Genomic DNA, 26189 nt, shown 5'->3' on the forward strand with positions numbered 1-26189 from the left:
CATTATTTCATGTATTGATATACCTTACCTTTAACTACAGCTACCTATGGATGGACAGTCTGGTAACACTGTACGATACTGTGAAAGGTCGAGCCAGGGTCAACAACCTCCTTTCTGAAGTTTAATTTTTTATATATATATATATATATATTAGATTTCTCTAGACCATTCCAAGCTTGGTGGTCCAGTTTTCCTGTTCTTCTTGCTTTGTGTGTTTTCTTCTCAAGCCTTCACCTCATGCTAAGCTGCCAGGGTTTTACAGTACCTGATGTCTTTTATACAGATGCCTTTAACTATTTGCTTTCATGTTAAGAGTTGAATGTTTACATATTGGAAGTCGCTTTGGATAAAAGCGTCTGCTAAATGAATAAATGTAAACATATGATGTAAATAAAAACAATATTATTAAAAAGGTTAACCATATTTTTCTCTCGAACTAATAAGATAAAAACATGACAAACACCATATATCGTTGCACACAATCCATATTTTATTAGTGGATTAATAAATCTAACATGGCGACTGTGAAACAGTTATTTTAATATTTTAACAGTTTAGTTCACATTTCTTATTAATTTAACGACTGTATTGAGTCAAACTAACAGTCAACATTTATTTCATGTAAGCATATTTAATCCTGTTCCCTGTCAAATGTAAGGTTACCTTATGAGAAATACCAAATTCAAAACAAAGAACATTTGACTAAACTGTTCATGAATAAGTGAAAACTTTAAAGCTATCCATATAGTGTCTTTACTGGTAAGACTCAGACTTGAGACTGTGGATCTGGTGTGCTAGTATCAGCATTATAAAGTGCGGCAGTGATCTAACAGCAGCTCAGGGGTCAGGTTAGGTTAAGTGCATGAGAGACTGGCTGGCGATCATCCATCCTTTAGTTGTCACAAAACATCCCTGATCCAGAGACTGTATAAGGCTCTGCTTGCAAACAGATTAAGATCCACAACAAACTGACACCTCCAGTTCAGCTTGACACAAAGGCTCCAGGAACACGGGGTGACACGCTACAAGAGGACATTACGTGAGAAGAAACATGCCAAGTGGCATTCTGGGCGAAGAGTGGTAGTGAAACAATGTGCAACGTTGTAAAAAATTGATACGCAGACAGATAGAAACACTATAAGTATGCATGTTGTTAAATTGACCATGGTTAGAACACAAGGTATGTAATCCCTTTTTGACATCTTCATTGATTGTTTCAAGGCAAGTGCATTTGCAAAACTCCCACGACAAGTCCTTCACACACAATGGGCAAGTCCAGAGCAACAAACTACACATGCTGGCACAGTTGATCTGAAGGGGAGGCTGAGACACCATATCAAACACAAAGAACGTCCACATAAGCTGAACACCAGAACCCTTCTAACATACAAACACCACACAGACATGACGCAACTAATAATACTGACCATGGACGAGCCTCAGCAGGGTTTCATCATGTGCTTACAGTCTGTTGACCTCTAGATATCTGATACCTCCTGATAATGAGATCCCTTTTCTGTATCCAACTATTTGCTTGTAAATGCTTTAATGATTTCCTCTATGGAAAGGCCCTCCTCCTTGTGCTAAATGTCCACGGAGTTTTCTAGTTTCCCTTTCGAGGGTAGACTGACTGGTATAGAGGGGCTGGAGGATGTAGAGGGTACTCTGAATAGTGTAGAGGGGTTGGATGATGTAGAGGGTAGACTGGTGTAAAGGGACAGACTTTTTGGCAGGTAGAGCTCAAAAGTAAACCGTAACACTTCTATTACGTCAAACAGAAACCATTCATCTCACTCACATCCAACCCTCAAAAGGCCGGAGGATTCATATAAATTCCCCCTATCAACAGACAAATTCTTATTTTCTCTAACTTGGCAGTCCATAATATGTGTAACTGACCGACACACAGGAAAATAAAGACAGAAGAAAGGGTTAAACGTTGTACCACGTTTCAAACAGTATATTAAGAGGCTTCGCGGTTACTGACAGGAATCCCTTTTAGCTGAGGTAGAACAGAAAACACAGTTCCACAGTCAGCCTGTAATGGGCCTGTCCGAGATGTACGGTTCGGTGCAGAACAGTCTATAGACAGAAAGGCCAGCAAGTGGCTGTGGAGAGCCAGGGTCCCTGGGCCCAGTCAGAGCTCAGCCACTTCACCAAGAGAGAGAGAGAGAGACATGGCCTGTCTCAGCTGGAGGGAGGAACCCTCCCCAGCACAGGCCCTTCAAGGAGACACCCCCCGGGGTATCTGCACGTTTCCCTGATCCCATCAGGTTCCACCTGGTTCCTTCTGGTTCTACCATTAGTTCTCCACCAAGGTGTTACCTGGCGTTGGGCCGGCTGGGCCGCTGCTTGGCGCTCTTGTCCTGGTGTTCCGACAGCCACTGGCGACAGATGCCCTGCATGACGGAGTCTCCGGCGCCCTCCGAGGCCTGGAGGACCTCCTGCACCAGGGGGCCGGCCCGCGACGCCTCCAGCTTCACCGCCTGCAGGTAGGCGGAGCGCAGCTTACTGCACTGCAGGTAGGCCTTGATCTGGGGGAAGGTGGACATAGACATAGATAAACAGATGTTGATTATAGGCACCTAAATCATTACCATGGGGAAATTGTGGAAAGTAAGGGGATTTAAGAGGGGGAATGTTTTTCAGCAGCACTTTCTATGTTCGTCTGTTTGTCTTTAGGCATGTATGGCTGCTTGTGTGGCTTTGGACAGAGGTGAAATGGATAACATGGAAAATGATGCGATGGAAAATGAGGTTGCGAGAAACGGATCGACCGGGGGCATACCTTGTTCTCTGGGCTTTTCGTTTCCAGAATGAGACTTTCCAACTCTTTAGCCTTAATGAAGGAGGGGGGGGGGGGAGAAAAATAAACGTGATCAGAACGATCCCTCTGAGATGCAGCAACGGGAGGACGAGGAGAGCGGAGACTCACGTCTGTGGGCCCCTTGTCGGCGATGGAGACACAACCCAGCACGATGGCGTCACAGTCGCTCTTGGTGGCAGTGCCCGATTCGCCGACGCACTTCAGCAGCTGTCGCACTGCCCCGTACTTTCGCTGGCGCACCAGCCTCTGGCCCGCACGCACGTACACCGCAAGCGCATCCAGCTGGAAGTCCTGGAGATGTCACAGGTAGAGAGGGCAGGACGTGAGGAAAGGACAGGAAGTGAGATTTGGACAAGAAGTGGGGAGAGGACAGGAGTGAGACGTAAACAGGAAATGAGGAGTGAACAGGAAGTGAGGAGTGAACAGGAAGTGAGGCAGATGACAGGAAGCGAGGAGAGGGAGGGAAGATTGTGTCAAACCATAGAGAACAGGGCTGGGTTCTGTACCTGTATGACTCTGTATGCAATGCCGAATCCTTCCTCGATATTCTTCCCACCGAGCATCACCTGCAACAACAATTAATGTGTAATTTAAATCACTATGTTTATTCAAATGTCAAGTGTGTTCTGCCACATATCACAAACTTGATAGAGTTCACGACAGGTGAAGTTTATCATCTAAAACTGTGTGGTAAATACAGACCATTCCTTGGCTCTAACAACTGAAATACTGTTAGAACTATGCACTTCTAATCCATAATTGTCTGTACTTACTATATTGTGTGAATGTAACGTAAATGTGCTATTTGAACATCGCTTTGAATAAAAACATCTGCTGAAGTGGATCTAATGTAAATTGTAAATGTGAATGTGAAGAGCCTCCAGCCAACCTTGCAGGCCACGTCGATCTTCATGGTGCTCCCTCCAAACAGGGTGGATGGGGCCCCGGGGGTGCTGGCCGAGGCGCTGGTCTGGAGGGCAGCGGTCTGGGACGCGTTCTCACAGCGGTGCAGGAACCTGGTCACCTCCAGCTGGAGCTCAATGGTGTTCATGTGTCTGAAGAAGAAGCCCACACAAACGACTCGAATCTGGAGTGCATCGGTGTCCAACCCATCCTCCCTCCCTTTCACTCACTCACTCTCTTTCTCTCTCTCCATCTCACTCTCCCTCTGTTCTTCTCACGTTCCTTCCTCCTCCCTCACACATCACTGCATCTCCCTTGGGGAGTCTGTGCCACCCCCCCCCCCCTCCCCCCCTCACCTGGACACGTCACTGGAGGACATCTTCTTCCTGAAGGAGTTGAGGGTGGACTTCCTGCGGCCGGCTCCGCGGGCCTGCTGCTCCTGCAGGAAGGTCTTCAGGTGCTCCTTGGCACGGACCAGCCAGCGCTGCTGCTCGCCCAGCTGCAGGTAGGACTGGGCCCCACGGGTGAAGAAGCAGATGCACGTCATGGCTGCCCGCACGTGGTCCTGCCGGGGGGGGGGGCGGGAGAGGAGGTGGAGAGGGAGACATTAGGGGAGGTCGGGAGAGGGAGAGGAGGTGGGGAGAGAGGGAGAGGAAGTGGGGAGAGAGGGAGAGGAGGTGGGGAGAGATGGAGAGGAGGTGGGGAGAGAGGGAGAGGAGGTGGGGAGAGATGGAGAGGAGGTGGGGAGAGAGGGAGAGGAGGTGGGGAGAGGAGGTGGGGAGGTGGGGAGAGAGGGAGAGGAGGTGGGGAGAGGAGGTGGGGAGAGAGGGAGAGGAGGTAGGGAGAGAGGGAGAGGAGGTGGGGAGAGAGGAGAGTGGGGAGAGATGGAGAGGAGGTAGGGAGAGAGGGAGAGAAGGTGGGGAGAGAGGGAGAGGAGAGAGGGAGAGGAGGTGGGGAGAGGAGGTAGGGAGAGAGGGAGAGGAGGTGGGGAGAGAGGGAGAGGAGGTGGGGAGAGAGGGAGAGGAGGTGGGGAGAGATGGAGAGGAGGTAGGGAGAGAGGGAGAGGAGGTGGGGAGAGAGGGAGAGGAGGTGGGGAGAGGGGGAGAGGAAGTGGGGAGGAGAGTGGGGATAGGGAGAGGAAGTGGGGAGGAGAGTGGGGATAGGGAGACGTTCGGTATTGTGAGCATCTGCACCCGTCAACACACAACAGGGAAGCGCAGAGAGGGGGCGCAGCTTTGGATGAAAGCGTCCGACAAGCGAATCGACCGTGCAAAAGGAGTCGTGCAGACCCACCATCATGAACTGCTGCAGCTGGTACAGGGTGTGGAAGTGCCCTCGTCTCTGCAGCAGCTGGCAGGAGGCCATGAGGTAGCGTCCGCACGCCTCCTGGCCCGGGTCCAGCCCCTCCAGCAGGCCCTGCAGCGCCCCCAGCTGGCCGCGCTCCAGACTGGGCTGGAGGATCCCCTCCAGGAACACCTCCTCCGGACACTGCTGCTCACACACACACACACACACACACACACACACAGGGTTACGGTCACAAGCACAGAGGAGTCATTTGGACTGAAATGCTTGATTTCAAACTTCCCCAACAGAGCAAACAAGCAGATTAGAAGAACACACAAATATATAACATATTTCTGAATTGAATTATGAAATACATGAATGAATAATTGAACTCTTATATTATTATATCATATTTGAAAATGATAGAACGATCAAATAGACTGATGCAGTATGTATATAGTACTGTATGTGATCTGAGGGGTGACCTTGAGCAGCAGGTGAGCCAGGGCCTCCCTCGTGTGACCGTGGCGCATGTAGAAGCTGACCAGGGCCAGGTGGGTGCCGTAGCTCAGCAGGTAGTGCAGGCTCTCCTGCAGCAGGGGGCTGAGCTGGGCCGGGCCCTCTGGGCACTCCGGTGGCCCCGGCTCTGCCAGAGCCTCCTCCAGCTCCCGCAGGGACGCCAGGATGTCCTCGCTGGGGAGCTGACACACACACGCACACAAGCACGCACGAGCACACACCCACATGCCGACCACACGCGTGTGCGCATACACACACACACAGAGACAGGAGCGCACACAAACACAAGGACAAACACCCCCAGACACACACAAAAACCACGTGATTAGTCGAAATTGAAGGACAAAGGAGGAGAGGAAGAGACAATAACCACCATTACTCCCCCGGACACCAGGCTGAAGCTGAGGCTTGTGTAACATGCCAGGGGTACGTTACATAAGCCTCCCGCAAATCAGCTCAGTCCATCAAAAGGACCCTTTTGGTGTCCCGTTTTCTGCAAAAGGAGAACGTCTCCAAGGACGATCGCTCAAAGTCGGTAAACACAAAGCTAACTCTCCATGACGCGGCTCGACTACAGAACGGGCCAATCCATGATCTGCCTAGAAGAAAGCCGCTCAGGAACACTGCTGTGTTTTCAAGCCTCGAGGCGATGAATCTCCCTTTTCCTTTTCCTTGCCTCCTGGTCCCAGCAGAGCGGGAGAGCTCGCCTCTCCTGGCAGGGAGACAGAACCGCTCTGAAGACCGCAGCTCTGTGTCCTGAGACCTGGAGCACCGATCACCTTCAGTCACTTACGTAACTGGTTCACACGGGAGGACGGGGACGCCCCTGTCCTCCGGCGGGAAGCTGACATGACCCCACGCACGGCCGGGTGAGATGAGGGGGACCGCAGCGAGACGGTTCTCTGGATCGGACCACCCATGTTATGTTCAAACTCAGCACTTCTGATCCTCGACGTTCTGCCGTACTTACGACATGCACTACTTACGAGTCACTTTCGATTCGAACACTTTCAAAGGAAATCACTGTTAACGTTAACTGTTCAAAGGTTAAGTGCATAATGTAAAAAAAAAGAATGCCAAATGAGGCATGGTATCTCCGCAACCTCTGTGGAAGGAGGGGGCTCTGTGAGGTACCGTGGTCAGAGCGGGTCGGACGGTGGACTCCAGGTGCTGGACGATCTCCTGCAGCAGGCGCGCGCCCAGGGTCAGCTGGTTCCGGTCCACGGGAACCTTCAGGCAGCGGGAGAACTTCTCCCGGGCCCCGGAGAGCTGCCCGGCCTTCAGGGAGGCCATGCCCCACGCGTGCCACACCCCCCCAGGGTCCAGACCGCTCTTAGTGGACACCTGCAGGAGCAGAGAGGCAGCGGTCTCACGGTGTGAACACAAACACACAGGCGCACACGCACTTTGACTTTCATACAAACTCTAGCGTTTACACACACAGACACACATGCACAGACCGCATACAGACACAACCTAACATGCATAAATACACATCACACACACACACACCTCTACAGCTAGCTGGTAGTGCTCAGCCTCCAGCAGCTGGTTGCGCAGGCGCGTGACGGCGGAGGTCTCCAGGATGTCGTCCAGCGAGGGGATGTCCTTGTAGTTCGCAGCCACCAGGATCTTCAGCACGTCCACTTTACTGATGTAGCTGCGCACAGAGGAATGCGGCTCAGGAACCCGCACGGGGGAACACAGCAGGAACCGCACGTGGCCCGCAGAACGGGGCCCGGCAGAACGTCACCAGTCCTCACCTGTCGCAGAGGGCCAGATCCTGGCTGCGTCCGACGGTGACGAACATGAGCTTGGCGCTGAAGATCAGCTGGCGCATGATGTCTGTGAGCAGGCGGGCGTCCACCTCGGGGCTGGTCAGCTGGCGGGACAGGGAGCGGCAGTGAGCGATCAGCTGGTGGCCGCAAGCCATTTGGTCGCTGTGGAGGGAGAGGATGGCCACACACAGGGACGCGCTGGGAGCCTGGGGGGGGGGGGGAGAAGAGGAGGATGAAGGAGGGGGATGGGAAGTCAGTTGGATTGGGGGAGAGACCGGAAGTTGGAGAGAAGGAGAGGCAGGAAGAGTAGGGGCCAGGTCAGTCTGGTGATGTCATTCATCAAGGACATGGACACTGGCTAGCTTGCTTGATACACCTGCTTCAGTATGATTTACAATACACACACTGAATCTGAATACGGTATGGTCAGTCTGCTACAAAGAAGCTCAAAGCCCTGGTCTCAGAACCAGACCTGTTCAGAGTAGAACCCTAGTAGAACCAGACCTGCTCATAGTAGAACCCTAGTAGAACCAGACCTGCTCATAGTAGAACCCTAGTAGAACCAGACCTGCTCATAGTAGAACTCGCTATGCAGCTGCACGTTCTCTGCAGGGTCGGTGCTGAGGCGGAACATTCTGTGGTGGACCTCGGGCAGCTGCAGCCCCTCCTCCACTCCCCCCCCTGGAGACACGGGGCTGCCTGTTACTGCTTCACCACGGGGGGTGGGGGGTGGAGAGAGAGAGAGAGAGAGAGAGAGAGAGAGCGAGAGCGTCATTTAAACAACTCCCTGGAACAGAGCCGATTCATAAAGCACTCGGCACATTATTTATTATTAGAGGTGAGGTGACACGGTTACACTTCAGGAGTCCCAGAACATGCAGGGTGGAAAGAAAACCTGACCAGACGCCGGTTAGAAGAAGAAGTGTTTACCTTCAGCCTCCTCCAGCTCCTCATCCAAACTAGGGAGAAGAAACACAACAACACAAATCAAGAGTTGTAACACACCACTGCGACACACATGAGGTACAGCTTAGGGGGTAGAGCAACTGGCAGCAGATTAAGTTCAAATCCATCAAAAAGCATCCGCTAGATGAAGGCGTTATTACGTCTGACCGGGTCTGCGAGGCGGGGGTGTGAAGGGACCTACTCTGGGTGGAAGAAGGTGTAACACTGGTCACACACTCGCACTTCCTCCTCCGTACACCCCTCCACGGGCATCCTGCGCCCAGAGCACGCCTGGCACACCAGACGACCGCACCTGCGACAGTGGTGCCGCCGGTTAAACTGACAAGGAGAAGAGGGAGGAGGAGGAGAGGGAAGAGGAGGAGGAAAGGGAAGGGGAGGAGGAGAGGGAAGAGGAGGAGGAGAGGGAAAAGGAGGAGGAGGAGAGGGACGAGGAGGAGGAGGAGAGGGAAGGGGAGGAGGAGGAGAGGGAAGGGGAGGAGGAGGAGAGGGAAAAGGAGGCGGAGGAGAGGGAAGGGGAGGAGGAGGAGGAGGAGGAGAGGGAAAAGGAGGAGGAGGAGAGAGAAGGGGAGAAGGAGGAGAGGGAAGAGGGAAGAGAAATTGGGGGAAAAATAGGAGAAGAGGGAAGACAAAATAGGAGGAGAGGGAAAAACAGGAGGACAAAAGAAAGCAAGAACACAAAACATTAACTCCATTAACTTGAATCTCAGTGCTTTCTAGTCTCCGGCTGGCGTCGTCTCCCAGGTGACTCACCATGGTGAACCTCTCACGCTGACACACCATGCAGACGTGCTGCTGGGGGTCGGGCACCCAGTCTCTGCGGGCGGGGGGCTTGTCAGGGGGCTGGAACTGGGCTGGGGAGCGCTGCCTCCTGCCGGCAGAGCCCTGCTCCTTGCCTCGGTCGGAGGAGGAGGAGGGCGTGTGTATGGGTGTGCTGCCTGAAATCCACCCGGAGCAACACAGCACTGTGTAACACTTCAGAACACGCTCAGATACTATCACATGTGTAAATACTATTAAAACATTTCAAATACTACACCGTGGTACAAAATAGTACTAAACAAACATAATACTAAAACACATCTTCCGATATTAAACGTTACACAATATTTCGATGTTTGAAATACTATTAAATGGCCGAACATGCTCAATGTAAAAATGAATCTTAAAATGCTATAAAATAGTATCAAAATGTTCAGGTACAATTGAGTTGGAAGTACAGCAGCTGTGTGGATAGCAGGTGCTGTCTCACCTGAGGAGGAGGTGGTGGACTCTCTCCGGGGGGAGGGGGGGCAGCTGTCCAGGGCAGGACACTGGGACAGGGCCTCCTGCAGGCTGATGACTGAGTCTGGGGGGGCAGAGAAAGGGGATCATCATAGCACCTGTAGCTTAGACTGCACCTGTATGAGTCCCTACCAGACCCAGAGTGCCAACTAGACTCCACCTGTATGACCGAGTTAGATTAACAGATAACAGTGTTAATATGTTAATCTATATTATAATCTAGTGCATAACAGTGCACTAGATTAACAGGCAGAGTGTACTAGATTAACAGGCAGAGTGTACTAGATTAACAGGCAGAGTGTACTAGATTAACAGGCAGAGTGCACTAGATTAACAGGCAGAGTGCACTATATTAACAGGCAGAGTGCACTAGATTATCAGGCAGAGTGTACTAGATTAACAGGCAGAGTGCACTAGATTAACAGGCAGAGTGTACTAGATTAACAGGCAGAGTGTACTAGATTAACAGGCAGAGTGCACTAGATTAACAGGCAGAGTGTACTAGATTAACAGGCAGAGTGTACTAGATTAACAGGCAGAGTACTAGGCCTGAGCGTGACTTCCCTCAGCCTGGTGTTAGTCCTATGACAGACGGAGGGTCCTAGCCAGGCCTCACCTGAGCGTGACCTCTCTCGGGGGGCGTAGGGGAAGTCCAGTGCCTTGCAGGCGTACTGGGCCAGGAGCCGGTCCACGTCCCCGGGGCCCAGGCCCGCCTCCTGGCCCAGCAGAGGGGGGCGGAGGGTGCGGAGCGCCAGCTGGACCCAGTCCACCTTCAGGTTCATCAGCAGCTGCTCCAGCATGAGCAGGGGCTCCGCCAGCAGGTGGAAGTAGTCCTGCCTGGTCGACTGGGGCAGGGTCAGCAGCACCTGGAGGGGGGGGGGGGGGGGGGGGGGGAGATGGTGAGGGAGGGTGGAGGAAGAGAGATGGGGGAGATGGAGAACATGGAAGGGTAAGTGGAAGATGGTGAGGGGGGGATAGAGAGAGATTGGGTGAGAGATGGGGGAGATGGAGGAGGGAGAGAGATGTACCAACTTGAGCTTTTCTTCACTTTTGAGGCCGGATTACGGATGGTAAAATACACAATATTTTGAAACGACGCACTAGTGCCAAGTTAGCGTAGGACTGACCTTGGAGCCCAGGTGCAGGGCGTGAATGTGGCGCTGGCGGGCCGGAGACACTTGGCTCTGGAAGTGTAGCGTCAGGTAGTCGGACAGGAAGTGACCAGCAGCCAATCCGGGGCGTCGGTCCAGGGCTCTCTCACACACCTCCAGGCCCAGGGTGTCTGACAGGCCCTCGAGTAGCTGGACACAGGAGCACGGTCTCTGACAACACGCTCTCACTGCACATGCTGATACATATATATTTATATTTAGTCATTTAGCAGACGCTCTTATCCAGAGCGACTTACAGTAAGTACAGGGACATTCCCCCCGAAGCAAGTAGGGTGAAGTGCCTTGCCCAAGGACACAACGTCATTTGGCACGGCTGGGAATCGAACTGGCAACCTTCAGATTACTAGCCCGACTCCCTCACCGCTCAGCCTCATGTACCTGTACATGTTGCCCAGTAGCTACTGGGCAGGTTTTAGAAACATCTGTGCTCTGATTGGTCATAGGTGCAGTCTACACACCCATATGAACCAGACAATGTACCTTCCTCATCTGTACCCAGCTCTGCTCTCCTCTCACCTGGTAGGCCTGCTGTGTGTGTCCCTGCTCCAGCAAGTGCAGCAGGTGTTCTGTCCTCAGCTGCAGGGTCAGCTGCTCCGACCCCGAATACATCTGCAGCCAGCGGTCACACAGAGAGAACTCCTGCAGGACACACATACACACACACGTCGGATACACACACACGTCGGATACACACACACGTCGGATACACACACACGTCGGATACACACACACGTCGGATACACACACACACGTCGGATACACACACACACGTCAGATACACACACACGTCAGATACACACACACACGTCAGATACACACACACACACACAGATGTATCAGAGAAGGGGGTAACAGAGCACTGGCACCCACCCTGGCCGCCAGCATCATAGCCAGCACAGATTCAGGGTCCTGTTTCGATGACGACCTCACATCCTGCCACGTTTCCCATGGCAACGGGGGCTGCAGGTTCAACATCTGAAGGGAGGCAACAGTAGAAGAGGTTAACATAACACTTAACAGGTCACATTCAAAGTCTGTTTCCAGATAGTCTACATATGTATATGGTCTTAGAGATAACGTACTACATATGCATTCCATTCCATTATTATATATTTTCTTAATATAAACGATGCTTTTATCCAAAGTAACATATAAAGTACATAGACGTGTTTATACCAAACGATAGACGTCCAGCTCGCTCTTGCGGAGCTCCAGGTCGTTCCTCAGGGCTGGGGGCAGGTGGGCCTCGTTCAGGCAGAACTCCAGCAGGTCCAGGCAGCCGTCCAGGGGCCACAGCTGGAGGCCCTGCAGGGCCACACGGCCCCTCAGACCAGGGTCCTGCACACGGAGCAGCTGCACCACGCCACCAGCCCCGTCTGGACTCACAGACATGGAGGGAGAGAGACATGGAGGGAGAGAGAGATGGAGGGAGAGAGACATGGAGGGAGAGAGATGGAGGGAGAGAGAGATGGAGGGAGAGAGAGAGACATGGAGGGAGAGAGAGATGGAGGGAGAGAGACATGGAGGGAGAGAGAGATGGAGGGAGAGAGATGGAGGGAGAGAGAGAGACATGGAGGGAGAGAGAGATGGAGGGAGAGAGAGAGAGATGGAGGGAGAGAGACATGGAGGGAGAGAGAGAGAGATGGAGTTAGCAGGAGCCATAAATTACGTTGGACAGGGAATGAGATTATGGAGGTTACGTTTACATGTTAATAAAACATTTATTTAACTTTTTCTATTGAATAATATGATTTATGGCACCAAGTTTATTAATCTCAAGTCAAAATTGCTCACAATTCTACATGATTTTCACATGCCTTACATGCTTTATCTTACCTGTGATAAGATTGATTGCTTTGTTTACTGAGTTATGCAATTTGTCTTAGGTACTTCTCTGTGATTAAAGTGGAAAATCCGGAAAAGTTAAATTCCATCTAGATGCAACTGATTGCAACTGCAATTCTGACTTTAGACTATTAAACAAGAATTCATGCTATTTGCTTCAAATGGAAAGAAATACACTAATTTTAATAGAAATTATTTTTTCTCTGTCTACCCCAACCCTATACTTCAATCCGTATTCAATACTGTGCCGCCTCGTTGCCGCGGTGATGACAGGTCCTCTCACCCTCCAGTGCGGCACAAGCCAGCAGGCGGTCCCTCAGCGCCCCCTCCTGGACGTCCAGCCTGTACAGCTCCAGCAGGCTGAGGGCCCGGCGCAGCTCCCCCGAGGACAGAGCCTGCTGGAAGGCCTGGGCCGCCACCGCCTGCGCCCCGCCCGGCTGGAGCCCCGACAGCAGCAGGCCTGCCAGGGGCTTCCCACAGAGGGTGGCGCCCAGTCCCGCCTCCTCCCCCACGGGCATCTCCCCCAGCACAGGCTGGGCCATGGTCTGGAGGTAGGCCCGCAGGATGGGGAACTCTCTCAGCAGGCTGTCCGCTTCCCGGGAGATCTGCTCGGCGTCCAGCGCCACCTCTTTACGCCCGCTGAAGTAGGAAGAGAACCCGGACCAGCCGGACGGAGGTGCCCGGGCCGCCCCGCGCCCACGGCTGGCGCTCAGGCACGCCAGCGCAGCCAGGAGAGGGGAGCGGGACTTCAGGAAGGACAGGGAGGACGGCGTGAGGAGGAACGAGGAGGAGGGGGCTGGAGTGGAGGAAAGGGGTGGGGAGGAGGACAGGCTGGTAGGGGAGGCCGTGATCTCCTCTGGTGAGGACTCAGACCCAGAGCTGGCGTCTGACGGGGCCTCTGCCAGGCCCAGCATGGTCAGGTGTTCCTGGGCGTGCTGGGTGAGGAGCTCTTCCAGGCTGGCCGCCCCGAACACGGCCCTGTCGCCCGGGCCGCCCTCGCCGGTCTCCCCTCCGGCCCCGGGGCCCCACGACCAGACGGGCAGGGCCTCACAGCAGCGCTCCAGCACCACCTGTTGGACGCTCAGACGAAGGCCCTCCTGCTGCAGCAGAGACAGCAGCCTGGAGACACACACACACGCAATCACAGACACACACACAAAAATGGTAAGATACACATAAAATAAAGTTGTACTCATATTGCCATTTTTTGCAAGCAGTGTTACTCAGGGCTTCACAGCTGTCCACAGACCAGCACACAACATTCCACCTAAACCCTCAGAGATTCCAACAGAAATTACGAGAAGGAGGCAACCACAGAAACACATAATGAACTATGAACTCATGACTGTCCCGTCTCTGCCCCCAGGCCTGCTGTGGTAAAGAGTTAATCACTAGAAATTTCTATTCAATTCACTGATCTGTGTTAGGGGTCAATGCTAATGACTAGAGTATGACGGGCTTAACAGGGTGTTGTTTAGTTTCTGGAGAAGGGACTGAATTAACCCTATCGAGGTTTCTTCCATTTCTTCTCTCTCTTTTTGGGGAGTTTTTCCATTTTTGTTCTCTGGGGTTTTAGGTTGGTTATTGGTGCTGATAGTGACTTATCTTCTACAAAGGGCTATCCCATTAAGGCCTGATAGGACTGGATTTGTGTCTCCTACCTGTCAGGGGAAACCTGCCTCTCAAACAGCAGGTGAGACAGCAGCTGGGAGGGAGCCTGCAGGAGAACCAGGAGGGGGTTCCCCAGCTTCACCTCCACGCTCTGGTCTGAGAGGGGGGAGAGGAGGAGAGGAGAGAGGGAGGGGAGGAGGAGAGGAGAGAGGGAGAGGCAGTTAGATCCAGCCTCCTGTCTAGACCAAGGCTTTCCAACCCTGTGCCAGGAGTTCTACATTCCTGTAGGCATCTCTCCAGGAGCAGGGTTGAAGTGTAAACCTACAGGAGGGCATTCCTCCGGCAGGGACCACTCACCCTCGGAGCCCAGGCTGCGCACCAGCACGGACGTCAGCACGTTGACGTAGTCCAGGAAGCTGCGCATGTAGTCGGGCCTGGCGGGGACGCCGTCGGGCTCGAAGGGGCACAGCTGGTCCAGGGAGCGCAGCAGCTGCTTCATGGCGGTGCGTACCGGGTGGGCGTCCAGCTCCGAGGGCCTCAGGCCGGCCTGCTCCACCAGCGCCGCCAGCACGGCCCCGCCCACACGGGCCTCCGCTACGGACCAATCGGAGGGGAGAGACACCTGGTGTTAGCATACCACCAGACATGCAACCACTATATACTTCTACACAGCTAATCAGGCGATCATTATATAATATTATAACATTGGACAGAGAACACATCATATATTATGATTTATAGTTAGACGGAAAACACATTATTCTATACAGTTACACACCTATACTTACACTTTAAGTTTTTTTATATTAAATGTTAAATGAATTCATATTAATATCACTACTGCTGAAGATGAGCCCTGTGACTAGACATGCAGGGATCCTTCCCTAAGGATGGAGGGTTCTGGAGCGTTCAGAGGGTGCAGGGCTGACCTGGGGCGTCGGTGGCCGAGGCCAGGGGAGGCAGGGTGAGCTCCAGGCGCTGGGAGAGGCCGAGCCAGCCCGCGATGCCCTCCTCACTCAGGACCGGGTGGCAGCTCAGTAGAGCCTCCTGGATGGAGCAGCCGAATGGACCCGCCACCACCTGCTCTTCTCCGGAACCTTCTACACATGGAGAGACTGGTTAGACACTCTGGTCTCTCCGGAACCTTCTACACATGGAGAGACTGGTTAGACACTCTGGTCTCTCCGGAACCTTCTACACATGGAGAGACTGGTTAGACACTCTGGTCTCTCCAGAACCTTCTACACATGGAGGAGAACCTTTGACTCTGGTATCTCCTTTCCAACAATTGTCAGGTAGGATGTTTGATCTTGACCCCTACCATGCCCCCCCACACACACACACACACAACCCAGTGACTACATCAAAATGTATGAAACAGACATGAGGACCACTATATCCTACAGTTTAGACCCAAACAAGGAGGACACTTTACATTAAGGTTACAATAACAACCAAAGCTGTTGCTCTAGGTATTGCTGTGTAGTTGCATTATTCAGGGTTCGTACAGATACTGTATGAAATTCCAGGACTTTCAAGGACTACAAGCAGAGATCTCATGTATCAAACATATACTTATTTTACTTTAAATTGATCCTTATTAAAGCTACAAATGTTATTCAATCAAGAGCAGCGAGTGATTTTCTCTTTTTCTTTTGTTCTTTGATTAACATTAATGAGACGGACAGCAGTGGGTTTATTAGACAGCCGTCTCTTTAAGACCTGACGCACATGTCGTGGATCTGACACAATTCCGGTTGTCTTCCAGCTCTTCACCTTCATTTAAGACTTTGAAACTCATTTAAGACTGTGCTTACGAGGATACTCGCCAACAATTGTCATTTTGACCATTTTCTGTTTCGTCCTCAAGTAGGCCTAATCAATACGGTACTGGCGCGCAGTGTCTGAGAAGAAGCGGCTTTCCTCTCGGTGTGTGTGTGAGTCGGGTGTGTGTGCAAAGAATGCCGCTTCAGACATTGCTTCTTCAGAACCGAATTGATTTCTACTTTGGCTCTTATCGTGCTTGAAAAACATTTAAATGAATTGAGAGCATGATCATATGCTTTAACGCATACCAAAGAATGCCAGAAAAAAAACTGATGGTGCTTTAATTAAATTAGCAGGAGGGGGGGGTGGGCTGAGGAATTAATTTTGAGCGAAAAGACTGTATTTTTATTTTTTTTAATGAACACTTCAAAATTACTTTGAAAATTCATATATATTGTCTTTAAATAATTCAAGCACTTTTCAAGTACCTTGTATGAACCCTGATTAATGTAGCCTTAATGTAAAGTGTCACAGTTCAACACTCTACAAGTGAAGTCTTTGTTTCACCTGTCATGGCTGGGCCCTTGTTGCTGGCTGCGTGATTCAGGATCTTGCTGAACTGCTGCAGGACCATGGGGAAGCCCCGGACGCCCTCAGGGTGAGGCACTCTGGGATCCACTCTCAGCCCTGAGGAGGGCAGAGGTCAGAGGTTAGGGTTAGGGTCAGACGGGGAAATTGCACCAGTCACTCCCCGGTTCGACGTTATAAAGGGAGAGAGAATTGACCTCACCTCGGGCCTCTAGGCTGCAGCCCAGCCTCCTCTCAGCCGTGTCCAGCAGCTGGCGGGAGGTTTTCCAGAGCTGGCAGTGGCAGCAGGCCAGGTCGAAGGCGGCCATGGCTGAGGGGCTGAGCTCCTCCAGCAGGGGCAGCAGGCGGGGGCAGGGCCCGGGGGGCAGGCCCAGCCAGTAACCCTCCTCCAGGCAGGGGACCGGGTGGGCCGTGGTGCTGAGCAGACGCTCACCCACGTCTGAGATGGAGTAGAAGGCCATGCCTGTAGAGACAGAGGCACACACACACAGAAACACACAAAGACAGTTTCAATACCACCTATCATGAGTGTCTTTCCCCTGCATGGTTTCCCTCCCCCTGACAGGGTTGTGGCACGGTACCTACCGGCTGCAGCCGCGCTGCCGATGGCCTGCAAGGTGGAGCGCCCACTGCTCCCCAGGCGGCTCCTCCCACTTGCTGCGGCCCCCACCGCTCCCAGCCCCTCCGACGAGGATGACGAGGACGACAGCGACTGGTTCTCGATCTTCTGCTCCACGCGGCCCAGCTCCACCAGAACCTCCTTGTAGCGCTCCATGAAGACCAGCTCACCGCAGCAAGACGACCCCTCCAGGGCGAACATGGTGGCCACCTTCACAGGAAGAGAGGAGGGGCTCTATTTGTATGCCATCGCTTAGTTCACTTTTTTTTTTCTTTTTTTTCTTTTTTTACAGCAGCAGATATTCTACCATATTCTCCCTAAAAATGTCACAACTGTTCATGCCAACACGACCAGTTCTGCTAAACTGGTGCAAACGCTATCGGTCAACCCTACCAGTCCTGCTAACATTACCAGTCCTGCTAGCCTGGTGCTAACATTATCAGTCCTGCTAGCCTGGTGCTAACATTGCCAGTCGTGCTAGCCTGGTGCTAACATTGCCAGTCGTGCTAGACTGGTGCTAACATTACCAGTCCTGCTAGCCTGGTGCTAACTTTACCAGTCCTGCTAGCCTGTTGCTAAAATTATCAGTCCCGCTAACCTGGTGCTAACACAACCAGTCCTGCTAGACTGGTGCTAACATTGCCAGTCCTGCTAGCCTGGTGCTAACATTACCAGTTGTGCTAACCTCATGGGCCTCCATGAAGTTCCCCCGACGGATGCAGGAGACGAGCAGAGACTCAGGGGGGGACAGCATGGCAGGGACCAGCCAGCTGTGGGCACCGCTACACACACTCTCCTCCTTCTCCACGCACCCCGGCCCGGCCACACAGCCGTCTGACAGAACAGTCACATTCAGTTATTATTATTTAATTCACTATGATTATTTCTTCAATTTCACAACAACATTTTCATCTCACATTATCTAAAATACCACATCATCATAAATCAACACAACATGAATATAACACGACACATTGAATGACATTAAAAACATACTGTTATAATTGACGGTATTATCATGATAACATTTGATCATATCCTTCTTTCATGACAGCCACTGAGGAGACAACAGTGATGAAGAAGAACACACTGACAAGTAATAATAATATTAATAAAAATAATATAAAAAAAAAAACACAGTTTGATGTGTTGATATTCAGCCGTCTTAGTGATGCTGGTTTGGCCGTGACAGAGCCAGTTGTGTTTGAGGTACCTGAGGTGCTGGGGCTCAGCTCCCCGTTGAGGTGCTCTGTGGAGGACGGGTGCCTCCCGGGTCTCCTGCGCCTCCTCAGGGAGGAGCGGCTGCCGCCCTGCCCTTCAAGGGGGGCAGGGCGCGGGCCGGCCTTGGCCTGGGGGGGCCTGTCTGGGGCTGGGGACGACAACAGGGCCTCATCACACTCACACCTTCATGACCCGTGTACGCATTGACATTCACACACTTTGAACACACACACATTCATACACTGTACACACATTCATACACTGTACACACATTCATACACTGTGAACAAACTGTGATCACACTGACATCCTGTGTACAGACTGACATTCACACCTACTAACCGCGTCGTTTCACATGTCACGTACCAGACCCAGCTCGGACCCTGCCCACAGACACCACACTCCAACTATCTCCCAGTCTGGTGTCGCTCACCACTGTCAGACTCTCAGTCTGCTGTCAATCACCACCAGTCTCCACTCTCCTGTGACTCACCCCTGCCAGCGGTCTGGTTGCTGGTGATGATCTGTAGCCTCCACTGTGCCTCGGCCGTGTGCTTGGAGAGTCTCTGCAGACGCGCTCCGAACGTCTCGGCTGTCACCGAGCAGCCCAGGCCCTCCGCCACCTCGGCCTGCTCCTGGCCCGCCCGCTGGTCCAAAACACATACACCCTCCAGCCCCTGCCGCAGCAGCTTCAGGAAACCCTCCATCGCTGGCACGTCCACCAGGAAGCCTGGGCAACCCCGGGTCAAGTGGCCCAGGTCCAGGCAGCCGTGCTGGGCCGCAGACGGGAAATCTGGCTCCCACCTTTCCCTGGAGTCGCCCTCTTGGGTGGCCATTTTGGTTTTGGCTCCTCCAGTGCCATTTTTCCCCACTTCCTTGCTCCCCAGAGCTTGCAAACCTTCTGCTGGCACGCCAGGTCCGGTAGGGGTCTCCTTCTGGTTCTGGGGAGTGAAGTCGGTGCTGGAGAGGAAGAGGAGGGAGAAGATGTTCTCCAGGAGCTCCAGGCGGAACATGGCAGGCAGGGCCTCCAGGTAAAGCTGGCACTCAGACAGGAAGTGCTGGAACTGTGCCAAACAGCCTGGACAAGGAAGTGAAAGAAACAAAAAATAACTAACCACAGCAAGACAAACAGGTGCAGGGACTGAAATGAAACCAATGTGGGATTGGTTCAAGACTTGGCGGTACCTTCTGAGGGAGCTGCAGGCTGGAGTTGGCCCTCGGTTGACTCGGGGAACTGTGGCGAGCCCTCGCAATCCAAACAGGTGCCGGACCTGTGAGCGTTCACACAGAGGGCATACAGGGCGTACTTCATGGCGCAGAACCCCTGGAACAGAACAACGTTCCTCTGGGCGGCCAGTCTGGGGGCAACCAAGGTGTCCGTTTCCTCTGGAAGGGGAGAAGGAAAGAACCGGTCACCAAAGAGAATCAACCGAGACATACTAGAACCACCAGTCTCCAGAGAATCAACAGAAATCTATTAGAAGTTAACAGAGATTTTTGAGGATTTCTAGAGATGTGAGAGAGTTTCTAGAGCGATGTCAGAAGACGAGAGGAGACGGCAGGTGGGGGGCGAGGAGAGCAGACCTGCTCCCGAGGGCGTGGGCTGCAGCAGCTCCAGGACCCTGCGCTCCTCGTAGCGGGCCAGGGGGGTCAGGGACAGGAGGACGTGCAGGGCGGAGTGGGTGTCCAGCGAGTGCAGCTGGGAGAGCACAGCCTCCTGGGGGATCCCTCTGCTCCCACACAGACGCACACAGGAGAGAAGAAAGAGGCTGAGGATTAGCTGCATTAACACCAGAAACAACTAGGACCTCTCTGATATCACACAGCAACAGGGAAGAGGAACAGGATTTGTAGCATCTACGATAACACTGCAGTGTTTCCCCTAGGTTTACAGCTTTTGTGGCGACCATGTAGAGACAGAAATGGCATGATGTCGTGTAAATAAGAGGAATAACATGAGGCCATTTAGTTTGTTTAATAAAAGAGCAAGCTATAGACCTGTTTTATAGATATATATAAAGGTAACCTTAAATGACTTATTTTGAGATCTGGCACTATATAAAAAACATATATATATATATATATATTAAAAAATATATATAAAAATGATTTACTTGACCTTCCAGGGGGGGCGGGGGGGGGGCCGTTGGGGGGGCGGGGCAGGGCGCCCCCCTAATATAATGGTAGGGGAAACACTGTACTGAAAAACTCCAGAACATCATTGTTTTGGAAATCCCTTAAAAAGAGATAGAGCATGGACTCACGGCTTGTTCAGAACACACCACTGGAGGACCCTGAGCTGGGAGAACAGCACGTCTGCAAACTCCCTCAGGACAGAGTCGCTGGCCAGGGCCTGAGAACAGACATCCCAGCCAAGACATGAGACATGGACATGGGGAAGTGGTCTGACCACAAGGGTAAAGCAACATGGGGGCATTGGGAAATTGACTCAGGCAGGCAAGGGGCCTGAGGAATGGGGCTTGGGGACTCTGGACAAGGGTCTGGCCCCACCTGGTTGTGGTGGAGGATGGAGAGCAAGGTGTGAGCTGAGTCCAGACTCTGGCACTGTGTCCAGGCCAGCAGCAGTAGTAGGCGGGACAGGGGCTGGAACTCCCCCCTCAGCAGGTCCTGCAGCCTGGGGAAGTCCTCTCGTCGGACCAAGTCCAGAGCTGTGACCTGGAGCAGGGGACCACTGGCTTTACAGGAGTCTTTTATGTACATGCTTTATCCAATATAGTTAAAGATCCTGTAAAAAAAATTCCATGTTTTGCTTCTAAGTACATTATATACATGTGAAATGAGTTCCTGAGAGCATGTGCAAAGCGCTAAAACTTTGTCACACTGAAATGTGGAGTTAATCAACTCCCCACCTCCATCAGAGACACTGACTGTCTCTCCACCTTCAAGAAAAGGCTCAAGACGCACTTGTTCCGGGAGTACAACGGTACTTAGGAATGGTTCGCTTGACCCGATGTTAGTTTCCTCAAGGATCACAATGACTCTTGCTTAGAGACTTGTTGCTCTTGTGGTTAGCGGTAACTGATTTAAATTTTTGTACTCGCTGTGATATATTGTTTTTATTATTGTTGCTTGCTTTTTCCACAGGTACACTTGCACTTATAGCGGTTCATGTTGTTTAATTGTAACTTGTTTAACTACATGCTCTTATGGTTCTTCCCTTTGGCACTTACTTTGGTTGTTCACAATGTGTGCTTCATGTTTTGGCTACTCGCGATGTTTTGTGGCTATCTTGTTGTTATGATCAGTGACCTATGCACTTTGTAAAGCTCTCTCTTGGAAGTCGCTTTGGATAAAAGCGTCTGCTAAATGAATAAATGTAAAATGTAAAATGTAAATGTAAACCGAAGAACAGTTTCTCTTCCGTTTTCAGATCAGGTTTTAATGGGCGGAGCCAAAAAATACCCTATCTACGTCATTTTGCCCTATCTACGTCAGATCACTGAATGGCTCCTCCTGCTGTACTGTTATTGTAGCCTACATCAGCTAGCTAGCTAGCTTCAGGATGTCTCCCACCACCCGCAACTGCATCTTCCCTGGATGCAAGAACTCCAGCTGCGCTGCAACGCCATTTATGTTCACTATTGATAATGAAAGGCAAAATAGGTGGATTGATTTTGTGAAGAGCCACGCTCATGGAAAGCTTCGGATAAACTCCAACAGCCGCCTCTGCACTGACCATTTCACGGCGGACAGTTTTAACATGGACCAGAGACAGACGGGGTTCACCAACACACGGCTTCTCTTACAGCGCGGAGCCGTACCGAGCATCGCCCCTCCGGCCGTTCATCCTCCAGTCTCACCTGGACCATCCACCGCCACCAGTAGTTCATCACTCAGTTCTGTGTGCTTGTTATAATTATACTAGATAACATTTCCAGAGGTATCTCTGCTATGAGTTAGTGCAAACCGCTAAATTGATATTAGGCTACTCGGTGTATAATGATGGTATTTTGGTGAAATGGTAGCTGTGTTAGAAGTAGCCTAGTTGGAGAGCTCACTGTCTGCTGTCTCTGGTGTTCATTTTTACTGTTACAGCTCAGGGGAACATTTCATTTATATGCATCTGTATGTTTCACTTATTGAACAAATACATTCTAATTCTATACGGTTTTGTTCGGCTTGACATAGCGTCCATTATCTGGGTCGGAGGTAGGCACTAGGCAGCGAGGGGCGGAGCTTCAGCTCCTTCAGGCGACACGCCCCCCCAGTCTCAAGCAGAGAAGACTGCTGATTTTTTCACGATTTCAAAGCCTAATTCAACATACTTGTTATTTTTTCATTCGAATTTGGATGGGTAGTTAATAACACATTATTCTGTGGTGTGGCGAACTTAATACTCGTTTCCAGGTCCACTTTACAGGATCTTTAATATTCACAGCTTATTATATTTTGTATCATATATTTTATTTCTTGTTTATTGTATTTATATATTTTATAATGTTTATAGGAATGTTATCTCACATAGGTGTATGATTATATTTATATTATTTATTTATTTATTTAACTAAGATATAGAGTATTTTAGGATTTAGGTTAGACCGCTAGGTAGAAGTCAAGAGGAACAAGAGAAAGAATCCCAATGTACATGTCTTTGTTCCAACTGATAATAAGACTTTAAATCTGAAACTTGAAACTCATAACAGGTATAAATGGAGCCTTATCTGGTCCCTAGGTCTGAAACTCTGCTGCCCCTCTCTCTTGGAAGTCGCTTTGGATAAAAGCATCTGCTAAATGAATAAATGTAACAGACAGACAGGAACTTACCAACACCTGCTCCAGGAAGTGCTTGCCACTGCTCAGACACTCAAAATAAATGGTTTTCCATGCTGATGGACGATCACCGTGGCAACATAAGCTGAGGAGCAGCTTCTCTGCTTCAGGAAGGTCCTCTGAGGTGTGGAGGGAAATTATGGGATGGAAAGATTATGTAATAAGATTTAAGAGCGTTATCTTAGTCTCAGTGTTAAAAGGGTAGGGAGGAAACTTAAGTTTTATCCTGTTATGATAATCAACAACTTGCAAAGCTGTCGCAACCACAGGAGCTCAATACTGAAGTGTGACAGAAAGCGCTGACATTAAGCGTTGGGAACGACTGTCACACCATCAAAACCCACTTCCTCATTCGCCACAGCTGCGTCACCCCACGAGGGCTGTCACACTGCAGTCAGCATTGGTTAATCATCGACCCTGCGCGAGCCCGGGGTCTCACCGTGTGTGGCGGGCGCATCGCGGAGCAGGCGGTCTCGCTGCAGCCGGAGGGCAGTGGAGCAGTAGAGGGAGAGGGCGGTGTGGCTGTGCGGCCTGAACAGCGAGCTGAGGACCCGCTCCTCGCGCAGGGGTCCGTTCCTGGCCGCCCAGAGGGCCTCGCATAGCGCCTCCATCTGGGCCCCGCCTCCCTGCTCCGAGGGGGTCGGCATCAGAGCCAGCAGGGAGCAGACCTCCTCCGCCCAGCCCTCTCTCTTCTCCGGCTTCCCAACTCTGGCTGTCAGGTAGCGGATAAAGGTGTGGGAGGGGTCCCCGTGGGCCCGGGCCTCTCCCAGAGGCCCCTGGAGGGCCAGGGCGAGGGCCCGGGCCAGTCTTGGCCTCTTCCTCTCCAGTAAGGCCTCCAGGCATGACACCACCTCAGTGCCCAGACCACACTCCGTCCCTGACGCCTCGGGTCCCTTTCTCTCCGACTGGCTGTCTAAGAACGCCGCGTGCAATTCCTGAAAGATAAGAGAGAAAGAGGGGGAAAAATTAGGAAGATGATTTCAAAAGGCTTCTGGTTGTGACAAGTTGGAAGTAGCACATGGCTCACTCCATAGTCTTATAAACTCCTATTATCCAGAGTATCCTGTTGTTAGTCTGTGTTTATTGAAGGAAAAGGGAGCACCTTGAGAGTGGCGTCTGGAACGTTGTCTCCCAGCTCCTCCAGCAGCAACAGGAACTCCAGCTCTGTCCTGATCTTCACTGGAACCTGCACGCAACCATGGAGGAGGAGGGCCACTGTGGTTGTTACTACAGCAAGGTTTCCATTGTGTTCAAAGGTCAAAAATAAAAACTACCCCTCACACCTTTCTCACTCCCTCCTCCCTCCTCCCTCCCTCCCTCCTCCCTCCCTCCCTCCTCACTCCCTCTCACCCCCCCCCCCCCCTCACCCCATACCTCCCCACCCCCTCACACCCACAGCATACCTGATCTTTTGTCCATGTCTCCAAAACCTGGAGCCAAAGCCAAGCCAGCCGGTGAGGACTGCCCATTGTCTCCCATCTAGAGGCAAAGCAAATACACTGTGAGAAGGCGGCTGACCAGATCTCATGTCATCATCAGCATCCCCTCACTTGTCGAGCACGTCACTCAAAACATAGACGCACAGAGGATACCAGACGCAAGGGCGGACAATAACATGGTCTTATCGTGTGAAACACCAAACAACTGTTGACACTGCTGGTTTATGTGGGAGACAAGCCTGCAGGGAGGAATGAATGTAAATACAAAACAATGCGCATTCTCTCACGGCACAGCTTTGCACTGCTACACAGCTTCCGTAAGGGTTTGTAAACAGACATCAGTAACTCACGCCAGAAGGTAGGGATGGCAGACGATGGCCTTGACTATATCCCGTAGCTGTTCTGAGAGTTCTCCGGAAGATGAAGAAGAAGAGAGTTCTCCAGAAGGAGAAGAAGAGAGACCTCCAGAGGAGGCAGCCAGCTGGGGAACACAGGCCGCAGCCAGCTCCCACTCCCCATGATGAAGGCAGCGGGTGAAGTAACCCAGCAGGTCCTGGAGGGAGCTCTCTGCCTCTCGGCCCCAGGGGTGCATGACTGCTGTCTGGGGAGTCACTCACTCACTGCACACAGCAAGTATCAAGCCTTCCCCAAAACAATGCTTTGTCACGGACAGTCTTGATCTTGCATCATCTAAAACGTATACAAAACAGAAGAATACTTTACATGTTTCTAACGGTGTGAATAAAACCTTACGCCTCCAATAACAATACAACGTCCACAAATATTGACATTTTGATTGTTTCCTTGAAATTGATTGAGACAGAACACAGTTCCACAGTTAACAAACACGCTACCCAAAGAGCAACGGTCGGACGAGGGTAGATAAAGATTGAATGAGCATGTCTAGCTCATTCAAGGAGTTGATAGTGTTGGTAAACATAGCGATTCATACGTGCAACTAGTTAGACTGACTAGTTTACAAGCTGTCAACAACAGGCGCGTATCTAAATCTGCAAAGACAGTAACTTAATAACAGAAATTTAAAATACGCTAGCATTAGGGAAACATTTAATTTAAAGTCGCCAACTACAGTAGCTGACAGCCAGCAATGACAAAGACGTATACGACAAGTAACTCCAGGACCAACAGCTACTAGCTAACCTAGCTAGCTGCTCTAGCTAGTGAGATAATTATCAGGGACAGGCAGTACAAAACTAATTTCCATGCTGGCAGTTGATGCAAAATCCGCCAAATACATACCTCGCCAGTTACAATAAAAACACTACTATAATACACGTACTTAATCTTTGTCAAAGTGCATCTATCGTCTTTCTTGTCCCTTTATTCGTCTATATCGAACTGTTTAGTTCAGCGCTTCAGACATGCCAAGGATGGTCATATGACGAGCTCAGCTGATTCAACCGCTGGTTGGTTCAAAGGTTGACAGGTCTGCTCGTGGGCGTGCGCGTTCCAATTATAGCGCAAAACGGAATGGCTGAAACTTGAAATAAAAATGAGCTAAGCCGAATGCAATGTAAAAATGTTTATATTATTCTGTTCAGAAATCTCCTAAAG

The 26189-nt window shown here is 51.3% G+C and overlaps 1 protein-coding gene across 3 annotated transcripts; it reads right to left on the minus strand.

Moving 5' to 3' along the window:
• Window positions 1-477: 477 nt before the first annotated feature.
• On the minus strand, window positions 478-25982 carry zfyve26 (zinc finger, FYVE domain containing 26). Of its 3 annotated transcripts, none has more exons than XM_067242859.1 (41): window positions 25915-25982; window positions 24965-25304; window positions 24579-24654; window positions 24278-24361; window positions 23615-24110; window positions 23170-23294; window positions 20896-21060; window positions 20649-20737; window positions 19969-20114; window positions 19570-19770; window positions 18878-19462; window positions 18377-18532; window positions 17849-17997; window positions 17130-17373; window positions 16747-17007; window positions 16524-16643; window positions 15119-15289; window positions 14547-14783; window positions 14240-14345; window positions 12862-13697; window positions 11910-12109; window positions 11604-11708; window positions 11250-11372; window positions 10689-10862; window positions 10178-10427; window positions 9530-9625; window positions 9031-9215; window positions 8462-8598; window positions 8245-8273; window positions 7883-8019; window positions 7300-7520; window positions 7049-7196; window positions 6671-6880; window positions 5503-5718; window positions 5024-5221; window positions 4087-4295; window positions 3717-3882; window positions 3334-3393; window positions 2936-3118; window positions 2789-2839; window positions 478-2534 (listed from the first exon to the last, which is right to left on the minus strand). In XM_067242859.1, exons 2-41 carry the CDS (start codon window positions 25204-25206, stop codon window positions 2322-2324), a joined length of 7800 nt encoding a protein of 2599 aa, XP_067098960.1. In that variant the 5' UTR covers window positions 25207-25304; window positions 25915-25982; the 3' UTR covers window positions 478-2321. The 3 variants fall into 3 exon arrangements, with proteins under 3 accessions (XP_067098960.1, XP_067098959.1, XP_067098962.1); XM_067242858.1 differs by having other exon boundaries at window positions 7883-8022; XM_067242861.1 differs by having other exon boundaries at window positions 2354-2534; window positions 2789-2832; window positions 7883-8022.
• Window positions 25983-26189: the final 207 nt, after the last annotated feature.

This window comes from Osmerus mordax, chromosome 9 (genome assembly GCF_038355195.1).
Source record: "Osmerus mordax isolate fOsmMor3 chromosome 9, fOsmMor3.pri, whole genome shotgun sequence".
NCBI lineage: Eukaryota > Metazoa > Chordata > Actinopteri > Osmeriformes > Osmeridae > Osmerus > Osmerus mordax.